The 19,178-nt window shown below is 33.0% G+C and overlaps 1 protein-coding gene across 3 annotated transcripts; it reads left to right on the forward strand.

The window, feature by feature from the left end:
* Positions 1 to 14,459: 14,459 nt before the first annotated feature.
* On the forward strand, positions 14,460 to 17,496 carry LOC105425061 (ribosome biogenesis factor Nop53). 3 transcript variants are annotated; one of them, XR_016140588.1, is made up of 5 exons: positions 14,460 to 14,613; positions 15,473 to 16,227; positions 16,476 to 16,783; positions 16,890 to 17,005; positions 17,237 to 17,496. XR_016140588.1 is itself a non-coding variant. In XM_025217758.2 (4 exons), the coding sequence occupies exons 1-4, from the start codon at positions 14,496 to 14,498 to the stop codon at positions 17,301 to 17,303; spliced, it is 1,470 nt and encodes a 489-aa protein (XP_025073543.2). In that variant the 5' UTR covers positions 14,461 to 14,495; the 3' UTR covers positions 17,304 to 17,496. The 3 variants fall into 3 exon arrangements, 2 of the variants coding, with proteins under 2 accessions (XP_025073543.2, XP_088938466.1); XM_025217758.2 differs by having other exon boundaries at positions 14,461 to 14,613; positions 16,476 to 17,005; XM_089082340.1 differs by having other exon boundaries at positions 14,534 to 14,769; positions 16,476 to 17,005.
* The last annotated feature ends 1,682 nt before the right edge of the window (positions 17,497 to 19,178 follow it).

Consider the following 19,178-nt stretch of genomic DNA (forward strand, 5'->3'; position numbering starts at 1 on the left):
ATTAATTTGTTCTTCTAGAAATATACGTTAAAGCACTTTAACTATTATACTATAACAAAGTGACTTTAGTGACTATAACTGCAAATCTGCTAGTATTTATACATTGGAATTATTGATACCTATCTTTAAGAATTTAGCATTTAAACTTAAAAAGTGTCAATTTGAAAGATATTCCGATACGAAAGATAAACAATAACATATTTTGTGATAATTTTATAATGATGAAATGGTTAATGAAATTATTATCACTTCTTATAACACAAACATTATTTTAAGAGTAATATTATTATTTAATTTTCACGTCTTTTGACGTGACTTCTCAAAACAATAGGAGTATTCTTTAGAATGGCTAAATAATATTAGGTGTACAAAAAAGTTCTGAGTTTTTTTTTGTAAAATTCAATCTTTATTCAAAAACAAACAAAAAAATATTAATCAGCGAAATATTCCCCGTTTGCATCAACGATCTTTTGTCATCTTTCGGGTAGCTTCCGAATTCCTTGACGATAGAAGCTCACCGGCTTCGAAGCGAAAAAGTCATCAATGCATTTTCATATCTCTTCAAATCTCACGAAATGTGTATCAGCCAAATGATGCTGCAGCGACCGGAATAGGTAGTAATCGGAAGGCGCCATATCTGGCCTATACGCCGCGTGCGGGAGAAGTTCCCAGCCTAATGCAAAGATATGGTCCTGAGTCGCTTTCGCAACTAGTGGTCGAGCATTGTCATGAAGCAAGATCACTTTACGACGTCCTTGGCCAGTAAATGGCCTCTTTTCTTCTAATGCATCACTCAAATTGGTCAATTGTTGTTGGTAGCGGTCTGCCGTGATTGTTTCATCCAGTTGTAACAACTCGTGATACAACACACCTTTCCAATCTCACCAGATACAGAGCAAAACCTTCTTGGCGTGGATATTGGACTTTGGCGTCGATGTCGAAGGTTGACCAAGGTCAACCCATGATTTTCTACGTTTAGGGTTATCATAAAGAATCCACTTTTCATCGCCTGTAATGATTTTGTGCAGAAAATCTTTTTTCCGGAACTTTGAAAGCAAAGTGAGTGCAGTGTCACGCCGACGATTTTTGTTGTCTTCGGACAATTCATGCGGAACCCATCTGCCTTCCTTCTGAACCTTTCCCATCATATGTAAATGTACGGAAATGGTTTGCTGCGTAACGCCAAGCTGTTCTGCAAGCTCCTTTTCAGTTTGTACAGAGTTTATATCCAGCAGTGCTTGCAATTCGTCCGTTTCAATCTTTTGAGGGCGTCCAGCACGCGATTCATCTTCAAGATTGAAATCTCCTTGGCGAAATTTTTGATACCATCTTTTACATGTAGTATGACTTACAGCGTTCTCTCCTTATGCAACACAAATCATTGCAGTAGCTTCAGCAGCATTTTTCTTCAGATGAAACGCGAAGTGGATGGAAAATCAAATATGCTCTTTTGTTATTGCCATCGTAAACATTACTGATTTTTGAGGTTATGTGCATCAAACGCCAAACCGTATGGCATTTTAGAAGGCCAAATGTCAACGCTTTAAAACCGCAAAAGGGCGGGAAGATATATAAAATTTAAATTGTTATTTCGGTTGTATGAAATTTAAAGCTCAGAAAGCTTTTTTGTACACCTAATATAAATCCGTGAACTTATATTATGTTTAATGAGAGTCATTTTTATTATGAAAATTGTTTATAAATTATTAAATATATATTTTGTTTATTTGTTTATGAATTTGTCAATAATTGTTTTAAATATGGGAAATATTTTTCTTATGTATATATTATGGTTAATTAAGAAAGATAATAATAATAATGTCATTTCATTATTTATTCATTAAAAATGACTTAAAAATTACGATTAAATGACGATATATTTATGATAATATTTCGTGACAAATGTTACGTTTTTTAGTACATTGACGAAAAATGACCTTAAATCATCGTCTTGCTACTTACCTAGGATACATAGATTGTATACGAATAATCTTAGTATATTCGGTATGATCACAGTACATTCAGTATAAATACAGAATATTTGTACGATATCATGTGCTGCTAGGATATATTCGGTATATTCTGAAAATGAACTTAAAAATATACGAGAAATGATATACCATCAAGATGTCATATGAATATTCTCTAGTATATTAGGCAATAGTATGTATGACCACAGTATTTTCAATACGAGTGTAGAATATTCGAATGATATCATGTGCTATTAGGTTATCACGCTTTCCATTATATTGTATTTAATACACATGTACAATACACTTAAATCAATGCACATGCAAAGTAAAAAATATCACTACCAAAATATGTTATTAGTTAGAGTGAGATGGTGAGATATTTTTTCTCTTTCGTAGAATTTAGCCAAAACATGGCGGATCAGAGTCTCTTGTTGTACCTCGGATGGGCTACAAATACTTAATAGTCGGGTTCGTCAAGCCTAAGGAATTGGAACTCCGAGTAGGATCAAAGGAATGTAGGGATCCTCTTAAAATTACTAACGCACACTTGCTTTACTTTAATTGATTTATTTTAACAAATGCACAAATACTTGATATTATAATGATTATATTTTACACCCGATTACGCGTCGTCGGGCGGCTTGGCGCGTCTCGCATTACTCTGGCGGCCGACGACCGAGTGTGATCTGAGATGCTGATAATACGGCTCACGTGAACTTCGCAACGGGATTCCGTAATATCTTGCGCGACTTTTATAATATTGATTCCGCACGACTTATAATTTCGACTCCCACTATTTCGACTTGTGTAACCAATTATATAGATTGATCGATGCCCGATCAGCATTCCGATCGGTTGCGTCGATTGATTGCGTGATATTGATTGATCAATATCACGCTCGGTTCGATCATCAAATTTAGGAATTTGCTGATAGACTTTTCGCAATATTCTCGCGCGATGAGTTTCTGCGGTCTTTCGAAAGACTGATCGCAATTTCGGCGATCACACATTTGTGTCGTTTTTCGAAAGACTTTTTCCGAGATTCATGCGGACTACTTTTGTTGCTATGCGGACTACTTTTATTATTATTTTATTATTAGTTGTAGGTCTAGCTACAACATCCCCCCCCCGTTAGAAAAAGAAAACTGAGGTACGAAATTTTCACTTTTACAAAAATTTCATCTCGATACATTTTTTTTGTTACAATTATTTGTTTAGAATCGCGTACTTTCTCTTCTTCTAACAGCGCGATCTATAGTACGTAGTTCACTATTCCTATTTAATTCTATTAGTATTTGTTTAGTAGTGTTCTGTTGTTTATTTTTTATTACAATTATTATTGTTATGATAGCGATGGTTATTATTAATGTGCTGCTTATTGATATAGGATATACAAAGTGTTTTTGTAAAAAGGGTGATATCTCGTTAGTGTTTATTTCATTATTCATTTTGTTTAATTTCTTTGTTAATTCTGTCAGGTCTGTTGGGTCTTGTATTACTTTTAATTTAATTTTTTCTACTTTGTTCGCCTTGAGAGTTTCGCTCAGTATGGTAATGTTATAATCTGATAGATAAATTTTTATTTCTTTTCCATGGTTGGTAATTTTTGATTTTATTATCGCGTCCGCTGTAACTATTTTACAATTATTTGATAATGTTATTTTTCCCGTATTTGTAATAGTTTTTCGCCTTTCTTTATTATTTTTACATGAGATTGTAATAGTTTGTTTCGCTGGTGTAGAATATAACCAAGAGTGTGAGTAGCTACTTAAGGCTATCCATATGCTATTTTTTATTGATAGGTATTTAATTTTACAATTTTTATAACGGTTATCTGTTTCTACATATATATCTATTTCGCATAGTGGGTCGGTCTTAACTTGCTAATTAGGAAAATTTGTTCGCATAAATAGTTTGTATTTATTTCCTTACATTGTCTTAACTTTTCGTGGGTCAGTCTTGCGTGTGTCAGTATCTAAGGCTATCAGTGGATTGTTTATTTCTATTAATGCGGACATGTTTTATTTGTGTGATCCGGTAGCGGTATTATGTTCAGTATTTCGTATATTGGAAGTGAAATTAGCGGGAAATGTAGGATTGTATAAATAACGTCTGTTTTGTCGCAGTATGCGCTCATCGTTACTTTTTCTATCGTCGTTCAATCCTCTTCTCTTATTTTAAATAGGAAATGTAATGATGCACATTCATTATGTGCTCTGTCATTTGTTGTTTGTTATGTAAGATATTTAATTGTTCGTTGATTAGTTTTCTGTTATCATTGTCCATTATTCTAAATAATGTGTTGGCAACAGTCCAGTTTCCTATTCCATTTATCAGTCCTCGTTTCATTTTCGTTTATTTGGTGTCTTATACAGCGAGTTTATTCTTTTCGTTAAATGTTTTAAATGTTTTCGCTGGTAGTTATTTTTAATTATGTTATGATAGTTGTGACATGACTCTTTGTTCGTAAGTTGTAGCATAGTGCATACGTTTTGTGTTTTAATGTATTCTTCTATTTGCTCTGCTCGTTTTTCGATTGGTGAAATATCTATTCTTATAACTATTTTCCAGCATGAGTCAATTACGTTCAGTTTTCCTATTTCTTCGAAGTATATTCTGGGGTGGTATTTGAAGTTCACTACTTCAAATGATAATTTTTCTTCTCCTTCCATAACTCCATTGATTATCCATATCTTTATTCTGCAATATTAAAATAAAATTTCTTATTTTTCATGAAGAGTTTGCGGTGTTCGAAATCGGCATTTCTTTTTCATCATATTCCCTGGCGTAATATTACTTTATTCTTATTTCGCTATCTTAGTTAAAAAAATTCTCCTTTGGACCTGTTGAGCTTGCTTTTTATAACGTTTATCATTTCTCCTGGTGTCTTTTTTATTATATCGGTGTTAGGTATTCCGTGTGAGTCTTCTAATATTTCATCCTTTTGCGATGAGCCTTCTGACTGTATCTGTTAGTTATCGAGACTTCATCGTCATAGGTTCGCGAAAATTTTAAGCGCGACGCGTTGCCGCCGGTGTTTGACGATGGTGCAGCGGCGGAAGCGTCGTCCGATGACGGGTTTGACGTTGACGAAATAGACGATGTTGACGTCGACGAGTTTATGGATAATCCTACCGTTCGGGTGCATTTCCGTCGCGTGCGAGAGTGGTTAAGCATTGTGAATCGTTTTTATAACGATGGTGTTTTCCACGTCGGCGAGGATTATATTTGGTTTGTTACCAATAATATTCCCGGTAGAGTTACGGAATTGCCATGGTCTGTGGAACTCAAGTTGCTTGTGTGCATGCCTGAGACCGTTTTAGCTGACGTGGAGATGGATGCGGGGGATGATCCGGTGGATCATCCGTTGGAGGGTTTGCCAGCCGATTTGAACGAGGATGATGTGGGGGATGGCCCAACGGCCAATCCCGCAGGGGCGAGGGGCCGCTCTCCTGAGGCCTAGTCTCGTGTATGACTCGTGAGTAATGTAGTGTAGTTTGTAGTATACTTAGTTACTTAATTACTTGTGTAGTTGTTAGTCATAGTAGTTCATATAGTGTTGTTTTGGGGATTATTAACATACGGATTTGCTGAGATTCCTGTGTTAGTAAGTCCTACCAGTCCCAGTTTTTATTTTTATAATTTTAAATTTAGCTTTTATCTTATCTCTTTTTAATTTTCGACGAACGCTTTGATTCGGTTCGCGTGCACGTTGTTTGGCGGCCCATTTTTATTTTATAATTTACATCGCCCGTTTTTTCTAAAATTACATAGGGTCCGATCCATGCGTCTAATTTTTTCGATCGCCCCCGTCGAACTGTTTCGTCGTGTAATAATACTTTGTCTCCTACTTCGAATGTGCGTATTTGTTTTTCTCGAAGTTTTCCTTTGCTTTTTATTTTTCCTCTTTGACGCTTTCTTTCGCTATTTGGTTCGCGGTTCGTATCCTTTCGCGGAGTTCTTGTGTATAATCATCGTATGTGTACGATGGTTTAGGTGAGCTGGTTAGGTAGCGTACCCGTAGGTAGCAGTGCTTGGTGGCCGTAAACCAGTTCGAACGGCGTGAAACGTAGCGGTGTGCGGTGTCGTATTATATTATACGCAAACATCGCATACGGTATACATACGCATACATCCATTCATCCCAATCTGTCTGGTTGTCGTTAATATAATATCGTAAATATTCAGTTAATGTCCGGTGTGATCTTTCAAGTGCTCCGTTTGTTTCCGGATGGTAGGCCGTTGTTTGCAATTTTTGTATTTTTAGTAATTTACATGTGTTTTTAAATAATTCGCTGAAGTTTGTTCATTGGTCGGTCAGGATTTTATCTGAGATTCCATATTCTAATGTGATTTTATCACGAATTTTTTTGCTATTGTTGTCGCCTTTTGGTTTTGTACCGGTATTCCTTTGTTAAATTTTGTTAAGCTGTCTTGAAATGTCAGTATATATTTGTTTCTCATCGTTGTTATAGGCAATGGTCCTATGATCTAATGCGCATTTTTCAAATGGTTTTGTTGGCATATTTGTTAACATTAACGGTGCTTTAGCGCGTCGTTGCAATTTATTCTTCTGGCAATGTTCGCATTTTGAAATGTATTGTTTAACATCTCGTTTTAATCCTGGCCAGTTGTGGTAATCGTATTCTATTTATTGTCCATTCAACGCCCTGGTGTCCTCCTACAGGTGCGTTATGGTATTCGTATAATATTTGTTTTTTATCTTCTTTTTCGTATTGCTTTTCTGACGCGGCGTCGTCAATTTGTTGTTCTTCTGTTATTGCCGCCACGTTACGGCTTAATGCATCAGTTAGCGTTGACTTTCCCAGCTTTGTGTATTATTTCGTAATCATATTCTTCCAACGTTAATCTCCATCTGATTAAACGTGATCCGGAATCTGTTATGTTGAATAATCGTATTAACGGTTTATAGTCAGTAATTATTTTGAATTTTGTCCCGTATAAGTAAAGTCTGAAACGTTTTACTGCCCATACTATTGCGAGTAATTCTTTTTCAGTCGTATTATAATTCTGTTCCGCTCGTGATAATACACGGCTAGCATATGCGACGGGTTAGTCTTGACCTATCTTGCCTTGCGATAAAACAATCTCTTATTGCATAGTCCAATGCATCCATGATTAGGAGAAATTCTCTCATAAAGTCGGGATATTTCAATATCGGTGCCGTCGTTAATTTATTTTTTAGCGTGTCAAATGCATTTTGCTATGTTTCGGTCCATTCGAATTTTTCTCCCTTTTTTGTGAATTTTGTTAATGGTTTTGTAATTCGTGAGAAATCTTCGATAAATTTTTTGTAGTATCCGGCTAATCCAATAAATGATTGCACGTCTTTTATCTTTTTGGGCATAGGAAAGTTTTTTACGGCGTGCAATTTTGATAGATCTGGCGAAATTCCATTTTCAGTAATTATCTGTCCTAAATAGACTACTTCTTTTCGTAAGAATTCGCACTTGTATGGTTGGAGCTTTAGATTATTCTCTCTTAATCTTTGAAGAACTAATTTTAATCTTTTGTTGTTCTATAAGGTTAGGATCATATATTACAATGTCATCATATACTAGGCATTTAATTCCTTGCAGGTACATTTTTTAAACCAAATGGCATTCTATTAAATTCGTAATGACCGTATGGCGTAAAGAATGCAGTTTATTTTTATCGTGCTCCGCCATTGGTATCTGGTGGTAATCTGATGCGAGATCCAAATATCGTGAAATTTCACGTTGCCCAGCTGGTCAAGTATATCCGTTATGTTGGGCAACGGGAATGAATCTCCGATTGTGAGATCATTTAATTTTCTGAAATCTACTACAATTCGTAATTTTGTTTTTCCTGAGTGTCGGTCCACAATAGGTGATTTAAGCTTTAAGAAGTAAGAAATTGACCAATTATAATCGAATATGAAAAGAATAATCGACTATGATTGGTCAATTTCTTACGACTTAAAGATTAAATACTTATTGTGGACCGACACTGAAGCGTCTGTCTTTTTCGGCACGACTAATAATGGTGCGTTCCATTGGCTGACGCTCGGTCTAATTTCCTACATTACCATTTCTTGAATTTGTTTGTTTACCTCGTCTTTATGCTTTTCAGGTAAACAGTAAGATCGTACGTTTACTGATGACGAATCTATTTGTACCGTTACTTCGTGCTTAATTTTTGTTGTGAATGTTAATGTATCTCCTTCTAGGTGAAACACGTCATTATACTCGTGACATAATTCTAGTACCGATTTTCGTTTTTCTGTATTTAAATGTTCTGTGCGTAAGGAATTGTTTATTTGCTCTTCTCGAGAGATTAATTTTGTATTTTTATTTTTTGTTTGTATTGCGTTCACAGATTCTTGTGCTATTTTTTCTTGTATATTTATCTCTTCTATTATAATATTATTTACGGTACCTGAATGATTTTTTCTTCTTTAGTAATATTTAGTATACTGATTGGACATGTGTAATTTTGCGGTTCGATTAGGCAACATCCAACAAAAATTCCAGACATCATTTCCTCTGGTTTCGTCAATCCGATTATGTTTTGATTAGTCGTGACTTGCACGATTGTTTCACTGCGCGGCCCTAAGGTTACGCGCCTGTATGGGTAAAGTTTGAAATTCGTATTTCTAAATTGCACCGAATTTGTTTTTGGATTGAACGCAGTTATATATTGCCAAATGAAATCTGCTCCTAGGATCGCGTCGTATTCCATTGGCGCTCGCACTATATATATGGGGTGTCGTATCTTTTTTCGCGACAGTTGAACCGTAATATATGTTTTGCCCAATGTTATTATCTCATGTCCTGTTATGCCTGTTAGCTTAATTTTTTCCTCGTAGATTAGGGCGTGATTTATTAAATATTTTAATTTTATTATTGTTGCTGATGCGCCCGTATCAAACAAGAAATTTATTTTTCTACCTTTGGCTTCTACAATCTATAATGTGATCGTGTTTAATCCGGTGTTGACGAGCGATGTCCCCTTGACGTGTGCCACGCGATACTCTGACGCGGGACACGGGACGGCCGGCTTTCGCCAGCTTCGCTCTTTTTATTTTTAAAGTTCTTCGCGATTTTCTTTTCGCAAATTCAAAAAAATTTTTTCAGAATTTTTACTGTTTTCTGGTTTTCCGTTCAGTGTTCAACATTCTTGGCGCAAATATCCTATCTTTTTGCAATAGCTACACTGTTTTTCGATTGTATTTATTCGTGATTGTCCTTCCGGCTTAGGCAGGGTATATCTATTTGTGAAACGGTTAGTAGACTGCAATCGCGTCTATAATGACCGATTTTTTCGCATTTCTCGCAACGCAGACTTGGTGGATGCGCTTTAAATATTGGCCGATTTCGATAGGTTTGCGTTCGAGTGCTAGGTTCTCGCGTTTTTTCTTCCACGATTGCTCCTGTGATCGCTTCCTATATTGTTTGGTATCGCTGCGATCGTACAATCAATTTAATCTCTTCGTGTAACCCGTTCTGGTAATTGTAAAACGCCTACTCTTTTATATTTTCTAAGATTGCACGTTGCTGCTCGACCGTATGGCTTTTGCCTTCTTCCGTGGATTCGTATAATTCCATGGCTATATTGTCTGTTCGTCTACCGAATTCTTGCGCACTCTCGTTTGGTTTTTGTTTGAGCGAATTAAACTCGAGTTGCAAATGTGTGATGCTTCGTTTGCTCAAATATTCCTTTTCCAATTCTCGTTTTAATTACTCGAAACTATATCTTGCGGAAATCCATGGCCTTGCCTTTGAATTTGGTGCAAAGAATGGCTTCTAATAAAGAGTTCATCCGCAGGATGTATATTTTTTATCGCGTACGTGCTTGTTTAGAAATTCGTACATGCGTCGTCGTGACGTGCCGTCGATCTCTGAGATCATGTTACGCGCGTCTTTCAATGTTAGAAATGCCAGTGCGTTTCCCGATTGGTTTCATATGTCCTGATATGAACGTCCATAAGTTAAATCTAACGGGTACGGCAGAAAATCTTGCGATACTTTCATTCGTTCGCCCATAAATAATTGTGCCTGTCGGCTTAATCCGTTCACTTGTACACGGAGATCACGTATTTCATCCATTAATTCACATGATATTTTCGGGCTGTGCGTCAATTGTGACGCGGCGGTTTGTTCAACTTTCTTGTGGTCCGTGTCAATCAACTGAATGTCGTAGTTGCAAGATTTCGTTGTTGAGTTCGTTCTGTTGTTCGACGAGTGAGTGGGCTATTTCGTTTATTAGTAATTGATATATGTTAAAAGAGTTAAATATGCTTCCGTCTCGTAAATTTGTTTGTGTGTGTTTGCGTGCCTATACGTGTGTGTCAATGTGGGAGTCGGTGTCGTTTAATGCGAGCTATAATCTTTTTCGTCGTAAAACGAAAATTCGCGCTCGATTATAACGTAACGTCTTCGTCACTTTCGTATCTTAATACACGCACGTTATCGCATATTTCTTTTAACGTTTCTCGCGGTATTTATCGCGGAGATAGTGTGCGGAAATTCTACGGGGTTGTTTATTTATTGGCCACGATTTTGGCCAAGTCGCATACGCTAGGCTATCCTTCGCTGCGGACATTCGTTTTACAAAATATGATTTTTCTTACATTAGACTTACATTAGAAGACAGATCGAATACGCTCGCATAGTCGCTGTTTGTGCTGGCGTGTCAGTTGGCTGCGCGTAGTAGTGCGTGTCGATGAAGCATCCTCGCTGCCTGGTGTCGGTGTACACGGTCGGCGCTGGCTGGCTCTCGGTGTTCGTAGACACTCCGGTGGTTGCTCCGCTGCCACTGGACACTCGTTGTCGTAGGTCGGCACTCTGCTGACTTTACACTACACTGACACAATTCCGTGGGCGGCTTATTTTTTGACGGGGCCTTTTCCGTCCATCTGTTTTCTACAGGTCTTGTATTTTCGACTTATAGGAAATTTGATTTTTCTGCCTGCAGATTGTAATCTATTACTGCAGATCTTATTTTGTTTTGCCAAAAAATTGTTCTCCCTTCTTCTGCCCGTAATGCAGTGCGTCGGGGCTTACTCTTTCGATTCTGCTAGCTTGATCAACGATGATTCTTTCAAGTTGTTGTTCTTGGGGGATGGTTTTGACTATCCCACCGCTGCCACCAAAATGTTGTACTCCGGATGGGTTACGACGTTAATATTCGGAATAGTCAGGTTCGCCAAACCTAAGGAGTTGGAACTCCGAGCAGGATCAAAGGAATGTAGGGATCCTCTTGAAATCACTAACATACACTTTCTTTAATTGATTTATTTTAACAAGTGCACAAATACTTGATATTATAATGATTATATCTTACACATGATTACGCGTCGTCGGGCGGCTTGGCGCATCTCGCCTTACTCTGGCGGCCGATGACCGAGTGTGACACCTGAGATGCTGATAATACGCGTGAACTTCGCGACGGGATTCCGTAATATCTTGCGCGACTTTTATAATATTGATTCCGCACGACTTATAATTTCGACTCCCGTTATTCCGACTTGTGTAACCGATTATATAGACTGATCGATGTCCGATCAGTTGCGATTGATTGCGTGATATTAATTGATCAATATCACGCTTGGTTCTATCATCAAATTTAGGAATTTGCTGATAGGGTTTTCGCAATATTCTCGCGCATTTCTGCGGTCTTTCGAAAGCCTTTTCGGCGATCACACATTTGTGTTGTCTTTCGAAAGACTTTTTTCGAGATTCATGCGGACTACTTTTGTTGCTATGCGGATTACTTTTATTATTAGTTGTAGGTCTGGCTACAACATTCTGATTGGCGGATCAGAGTCGTGGCCAATCTCTTATTGTCTCTAGTGCAATCCATACCCCAGCCAATCAGAGTCTACTAACATCATGTGATGAGTTGGCGAATCTCTTTTTATAAGGTCACTAATTTCAAGAATGGAGCTCCAGTAGGCCTATTCTCTAACTTCTTAACGACAGTTTCACTAGCTAGGGATGTCGTTACGCAGATTTAACGACACTATAACGAAAAATGATATTCTGTAATTTAATGTAACGATAAATGTCGTTAAAAGTATCAATAAAGTACCGAATCTTGTTGTTAAGATATCGGATCCTTCAATAAACGACAATATGACAATTAATAACGACAATTGGACATATCAATCAATAGCAACGTTCCGAAGCGACTCCGAATAGTAGTACGGAAGTGTGCAAGTATAGGCTGCGTTAGGTCCGATATTCACTGCAAGTACTGAAAATCTATAATATGTGTGACCTGAACTATATATTTTCAATACTGGGGGTCAATCATGTAACTTTACGTGAAATTTTTCATTTTTCATTTTTTACTTTTCATTTTTCACATCTTGACATTTCACGTGAAACTTTTCACGTACAGCAATTATGTGTGTAGCTTGAATGCGTGGAAAATGAAATCATAAAACATAGTTTCATAGGTTTTATAGCTAATGAAAATTATTTTATTAGTACAGTATTATATACATCTTTTAATAACCAATTGTATGTATTACACTTAATCCTAACACAGCCCTAATCTTCTCTAATTCCAAAGCTAATTCCATATTTATTAATTTCCTAGATTTCCGCCTTTCCGCCATCAAGGTACATGGCGAAAAAGTTCACGTGAAAAATTTCACATTTTCATGTTTGAGAGAGTTACATGATCCCGCAAAATCGTACATGATCGTAAGTTCACGTGAAACTTTTCACTTTTCACGTTTCCGCCTTAGGGGAAAAGTTATATGATCGACTCCCTGACAGTGAATATTGGAACGCAGCCATAGTATAATTTTATAATTTAAATATATGAACATTATAAACTTATTTTAAACATATTAAATATTAAGAAGCACGCAAAAAATAATATTATAATAAAATATTTTAATTAAAAGTAATGTATTATCAATGTTGTAATATCTAAGGATATTAAAATAAATAAATAAATAGATATAGGTTATATTTTACTTATGAATTATATATAATGTAAACCAGATGTTTTTCATAAAAAATTTTAGATAAGGAGTTAAGATTTTCTTTTGTTTTTAAGATAAAATGGCAGAAGGATATTTGGCATGGAATATATTATTTAAAAAAAATTTTTTTAAATATGTAAAAAAAATTTTAACAAATAATTTAAATAATTATATTTAATAGCATTAAATTATATTAAATATAATTATTAATTATTACGATTATTAATAATAATTAATAATTATGAATAATTTATTATTATATTTAATAATTTAATTATTATTATATTATATTTATTATATTTTAATTATTATATTTTAATAATTTTAAAAAATTATGTATTAATTTTCTATGTAACCTGTTGTATATAATACTAACAAACAGTGCTTTTAACACTCAAAATAAATAATTAATCATTGGGCAATTGAACTGCTAATAATTAATATCAATTTCATATATAATTTATCAATATTTTTTCATATATTACTTAAATTATTTATATATACTTACTCTAACATTGCATAGGCTTTATTTATCTCTTCTACTATTTCCCACTTTACCACTTTATTATAAGTTTATAACCTTATCATAGATAATTTATTTTCACATTCCTAAACTCATCGGAAAAGGATGTTAGAAAAGAGATTTTATTGAATATTATAACGAAAAAGTTATATGAAACCGAGTATACTCGGTTACGATAACGACATCGAAATCACATTTTATATTGATATCTTTTCGTTAGCTCGGTTAGTGCGGTCCACAATAGGTGATTTAAGCTTTAAGAAGTAAGAAATTGACCAATTATAATCGAATATGAAAAGAATAATCGACTATGATTGGTCAATTTCTTACGACTTAAAGATTAAATACTTATTGTGGACCGACACTTAGTGTCGGTCCACAATAGGTGATTTAAGCTTTAAGAAGTAAAAAATTGACCAATCATAGTCGATTATTCTTTTCATATTCGATTATAATTGGTCAATTTCTTACTTCTTAAAGGTTAAATCATCTATTGTGGACCGACACTTACAGAATAGCTTTGTCTTTATAGTATCGCCAGTGTAAGCGACGATTATCGCTACGTAAGTGTCGGTCCACAATAGGTGATTTAAGCTTTAAGAAGTAAAAATTGACCAATTATAACCAATTATAATATAAAAATGAAAAGAATAATCTACTATGATTGGTCAATTTCTTACGACTTAAAGATTAAATATTTATTGTGGACCGACACTAAGTGTCGGTCTACAATAAGTATTTAATCTTTAAGCCGTAAGAAATTGACTAATCATAGTCGAATATTCTTTTCATATTCGATTATAATTGGTCAATTTCTTACGTCTTAAAGCTTAAATCACCTATTGGACCGACACTAACGATAACGACATTGTCGTTACGAAGTTAGAGAATAGGCATACAGGGGCCCTATTCTTGAAACATATCCCATACGAAAATCCTATAATATATGTCACATAAACTATAGGATTTTCGTATAGATATGTTTCAAGAATAGAATTCCTGGCCTTTGTTTCGCTGCATGAAGTTGCACCTTTACACATGCGCAATACAGCTTAAAAAGAACAAATATCATTCAAGATGCTCTCTCTCTTGGATCACGTGTCAACATAAAACAGCGTGCGTGTCAGGATATTTCGGTAGTATATTTATTGATTTTACAAAAAATTAGTGAGATTGATAATATATATTTCGTACGTGACATCATTAAACATTTTAATGAAATTCACTATAATAATCGATAAATATATTATAAATATATAAATAAGCGTAGAAGGAGATTTAAAGTACTATAGGTTAGTATCCTCCTAATAATTAGAAAACGATTACGATAAAGATACAAAAATTATGAATTATGAATATATAAATGTGCATGAATACATATTTAAAAATTTAAAAATAAAATATAATTAGTTATCTAATTGTTAAAAAAAAACATTTAATATACACACACACACACACACACACACACACACACACACACACACACACATACACACAAATGTGTGTAATATATATAATTGTGTGTGTGTGTGTGTGTGTGTGTGTGTGTGTGTGTGTGTGTGTGTGTGTGGTATGTGTGGTTATATGTGTGTGTATGTGTGTGTGGTATGTGTGGTTATATGTGTGTGTGTGTGTGTGTATGCATGTGTGTAACTACAAATGCAGTAATGATTGTAATTGATTATCTTAAGAATATCACTATGATGATATTTAACTAGTGTAAAAAAATAAAGTATTAAATATTATGGTGTTGTTATTTATTAATTGTCATATTAATTAATATTCTTAGAAAAATCAATAATGATCATTACTACATTTATGTGTTATATTCATATCACACATAGATAGATTTTGAATCTATGTGGTAGATTTTGAATTATATAAAATCGATTTTTATACATTATTAAAATAGGCAGCTCTCTCTCTCTCTCTCTATATATATATATATATATATATATATATATATATATATAATGCACAACAAATTTTTTTTAGAAATGAACGATTCCAAATTTAAGAAGCATAAAGTCTCTAAGAAGACAAAAAAATCATGGAGGAAATATATTGATACAAAGGATATAGATGCATTCCTTGATAATAATAGATTTGAAGAACGTTTGGGTATCACTCTAACTAAACTGACAGATGCTGAGTTATATACTGTTGACAAAACTAATGCTACTGAAAATTTAACTTCCAAATGTGCTACTAGATTAGCATTAAAGAATAAAGAACCAAGATGTTTTGCGTCTTTGAAATCACATACACATGTTCCTGATCCAATTTCTAAACGAAACCAAGTTAGGATGAAAAAAGAACGCATGAATTCTATATTACAGCCACATGAAATAGAAAGAAGAAAAAAGGGCATTCTTAAATTAAAAGAAAAGGAAGCATTGAAAAATAGAATGCTTGCAAAAGCAGCTTTACAGAATCAGCCTATAAGAGGAGAAATTAAAGATGATATATGGAATACTACTAATGACTTATTACCAGAAACAGTTGCTAAATGGATGTCTTCAGATAGCATTAGGCATACAATTAATTATTTAGGAATGAAAAAAAAAAAATTGCCTTTACAGAAAAAGCCATCTGTTATACCAGTAATAGAAGTACCACATCCAGGTACATCTTATAATCCATCATACACTGATCATCAAGAATTGTTGCATGAAATCATACAGAAAGAATTAGAATTGATGAAACAAAAAGAACATTTGGACAGAGTCACAACTCAGATGTTTGAAAAGGTAAAATAGTAATATTTTTCATTTTAATATAAATTTTATTTTATTTTATATTATAAAATAAACAATTTTTTTTTACTAATTTCTAATATTTCATTATATATTTAACATTTGATAATATTTAATTCTTTTTATAATAAATAATAGTTTTATATTATCATCTTGTAATTTTTAATTTAAATATTTCAAAATTAAATATTTAAAATGTTCCTTAAATGTAAATTTGCAATATTAAATATTTGTTTATTCAGATTTCATTAAAAAAAAGAGATGAACATATGATGAAAGAAATGTTAGAGGGTTTGCTTGAAAATAAACAAATAACAGAAGATTTAAAGTTAATTGAGAAAGATAATTATGAAAAAGAAGATTCTTCCATTGTAAAAGCAAACAGTAAATTTGTAAAGAATACCAAAAAGACTCTTGTACAAAGAAGAAAACAACAAGAACAAAAACAAGCGGCTAATGAACGTATATTGGCTAAGCTCGAGAAAAAAAAAATTTCCGATATTTATAAATTAAAAACTCTACAAAAGCAAATAGAAGCTGAGGAAAAAAAGCAAGTATTTTTGCAACAAAAACGAATGAAAAAGTGTGAGAGGGAATCGGTTATGCCAAAGATTCTGAGTAAAACAAAATTTGAACCCATTGATCCTGATTTCCAGCTTGCAGAAGAATTAACTGGCAATTTAAGGAACTGTAAACCTTCTAAGAATTTACTGAAAGAACGATATAAGTCACTTCAACAAAGAAACATTATTGCCCCTACTGTCATAAAATTGTAAGTATAAAAAAATTAAATAATGTGTAATTCATTAGAATTCTGGGATAATAGATTTGGCACAATTTGATTAAAGAAAGAATTTCAGAATAAAGAGAACGAAGAAAATTAGCGAAAAGAGAATTTAAATAAACAATTGAATTTTAATATCAATAAGTTATATTAATAAATTGAACTAATTTTTATTTACATACATTTTAAAAAAATTTATATATAATTTATGTGATTTAGGAAACGAGACAAAGCAAGGATGAAGAAATTTATAAAGCCAGATCATAAAATACACTTGGATGATTAAGGAAATTATAATATGATAACAATGAAAAGGATTTAATTAATTTGAATATTATTACATATATACATTTTCTTTATTTTACTTATGCAATAAATATGATTCATGTTGTACTTAAAAATTTAGAAATTAGGAGATATTAGATAATTCATCAGTGTTACCATGATTTTGACCTTTTCAATGAACAATCTCAAATTCAGCTTTATTGTTGTAATCTTTCTTGCATCAATTGTTCTTCTAGTTCTTAAGTTCTTAAAGACCTTAGTTATTTGAGCGAAATGTGATCCGTACGAATCAAAAACTTTCGTTTATAAAGATAATGGTAAAAAGATGTTATCGAGCCATCCATAATAGCTAGAAATTCCCGGTGAGTATTTTTTTTCATCTTTGCTGTTTTCAGTCCATGACTAAAATAGGTTATTATTTTTTCTATTCTGTTCTGTCTCTGTGATAAGATTACATTAATATTTGAAGTATCTATATTCAAAATGAATTTCTTCTTTCCTTTCGGAGCATCAAGGAAAACATTGATATTTGATATTGATCAAATTTTCGAAATCTTTTTAACATTCTTATTCCAAGAAAATTTAATTTGATTCTTCATTAATTTATACAGACTTCATCAAAGTTGAAATTCTCACAAATTTTCGATAGTAAGACAAGATTCAAGAAAAAACTTCGAAGTTGCTTTCCATGTGTAGTAGTAATTTTAATTCTTTAAAAAAAATTATGTTACGAAATTGCCATATCTAACTCAATTCTAGTTGTGATTAAACTAAAAAATAAAATCTAAGTGCTAGTATCTTTGTGATCTCTGTATCTGATATCATTATAAAATTACCCTTTTACAAAAGGGTAAAAAAAGAGTATCAAATATAATAACATTTACCTCAATCGCATTTATTTGAGAATGAATCTTGAATATTTATTTAAATATTCAAGATCATAGAAAAATAGAAATAAAATCTAAGTATATATCTTTGTCACTTAAGAGTTTTCTATTTAAACCTAAGTGTTATATCATAATCTTATTAAATTCAAATAGTATCTAATACTCAACCCTAAATATGTATATCATTTATATAAAAGATTTAATAGCAAGAAAGTGATGCCAAGTTATAGTCGCATTATCTTAAAAGTTAAATCTACAATTGCTTTTAAAAAATGTAAATCAATGATTCATATATTTATATCTTCATTGAAAGCTTATTCTACCAACCTAAGTGATAGTAGCTTTAATTCTTTTTAAAAATTAATGATATAAAATTGTGTTTAACCCAATTTAATTTAAATGATATGTATCTAACACAAGTAGTAGTAGCTTTCATTCTATCTCAATATATGTATACCCTAATAGCATATGATATCATTCGAATATTCTACACTCGTACTGAAAGTACTGTGGTCATACGTACTATTGTCTAATATACCAGAGAACATTCATATGACGTCTTGATGGTATATCATTTCTCGTATAATAGTCATAAGTTCATCTTCAGAATATACTGAATATATTCTATCAGCACATGATCTCATACGAATATTCTATAATGAATATTTATACTGAATGTACTGTGATCATACCGAAGATACTAAGATTATTTGCATAAAATCTGTGTAGAATCATTTGTGGTATCCGAAGTAACAAGATGACATTATTATGACGATGATTTAAGATTATTTTTCGTCATTCGACATCAGTGTACTAAATAATGACACAAAATAAACATAACATTTGTCACGAAATATTACCGTTATAAATATATCCTCATTTAATCGTCATTTTTAATGAATAAATGAAATAACATTAATAATTATTCTTTCTTAATTAACTGTAATATTTAAATAAAAAAAATATTTCCCATATTTAATTATTGACAA

This window comes from Pogonomyrmex barbatus, unplaced genomic scaffold (genome assembly GCF_055798465.1).
Source record: "Pogonomyrmex barbatus isolate J1 unplaced genomic scaffold, ASM5579846v1 scaffold6, whole genome shotgun sequence".
NCBI classification, from domain to species: Eukaryota; Metazoa; Arthropoda; class Insecta; order Hymenoptera; family Formicidae; genus Pogonomyrmex; species Pogonomyrmex barbatus.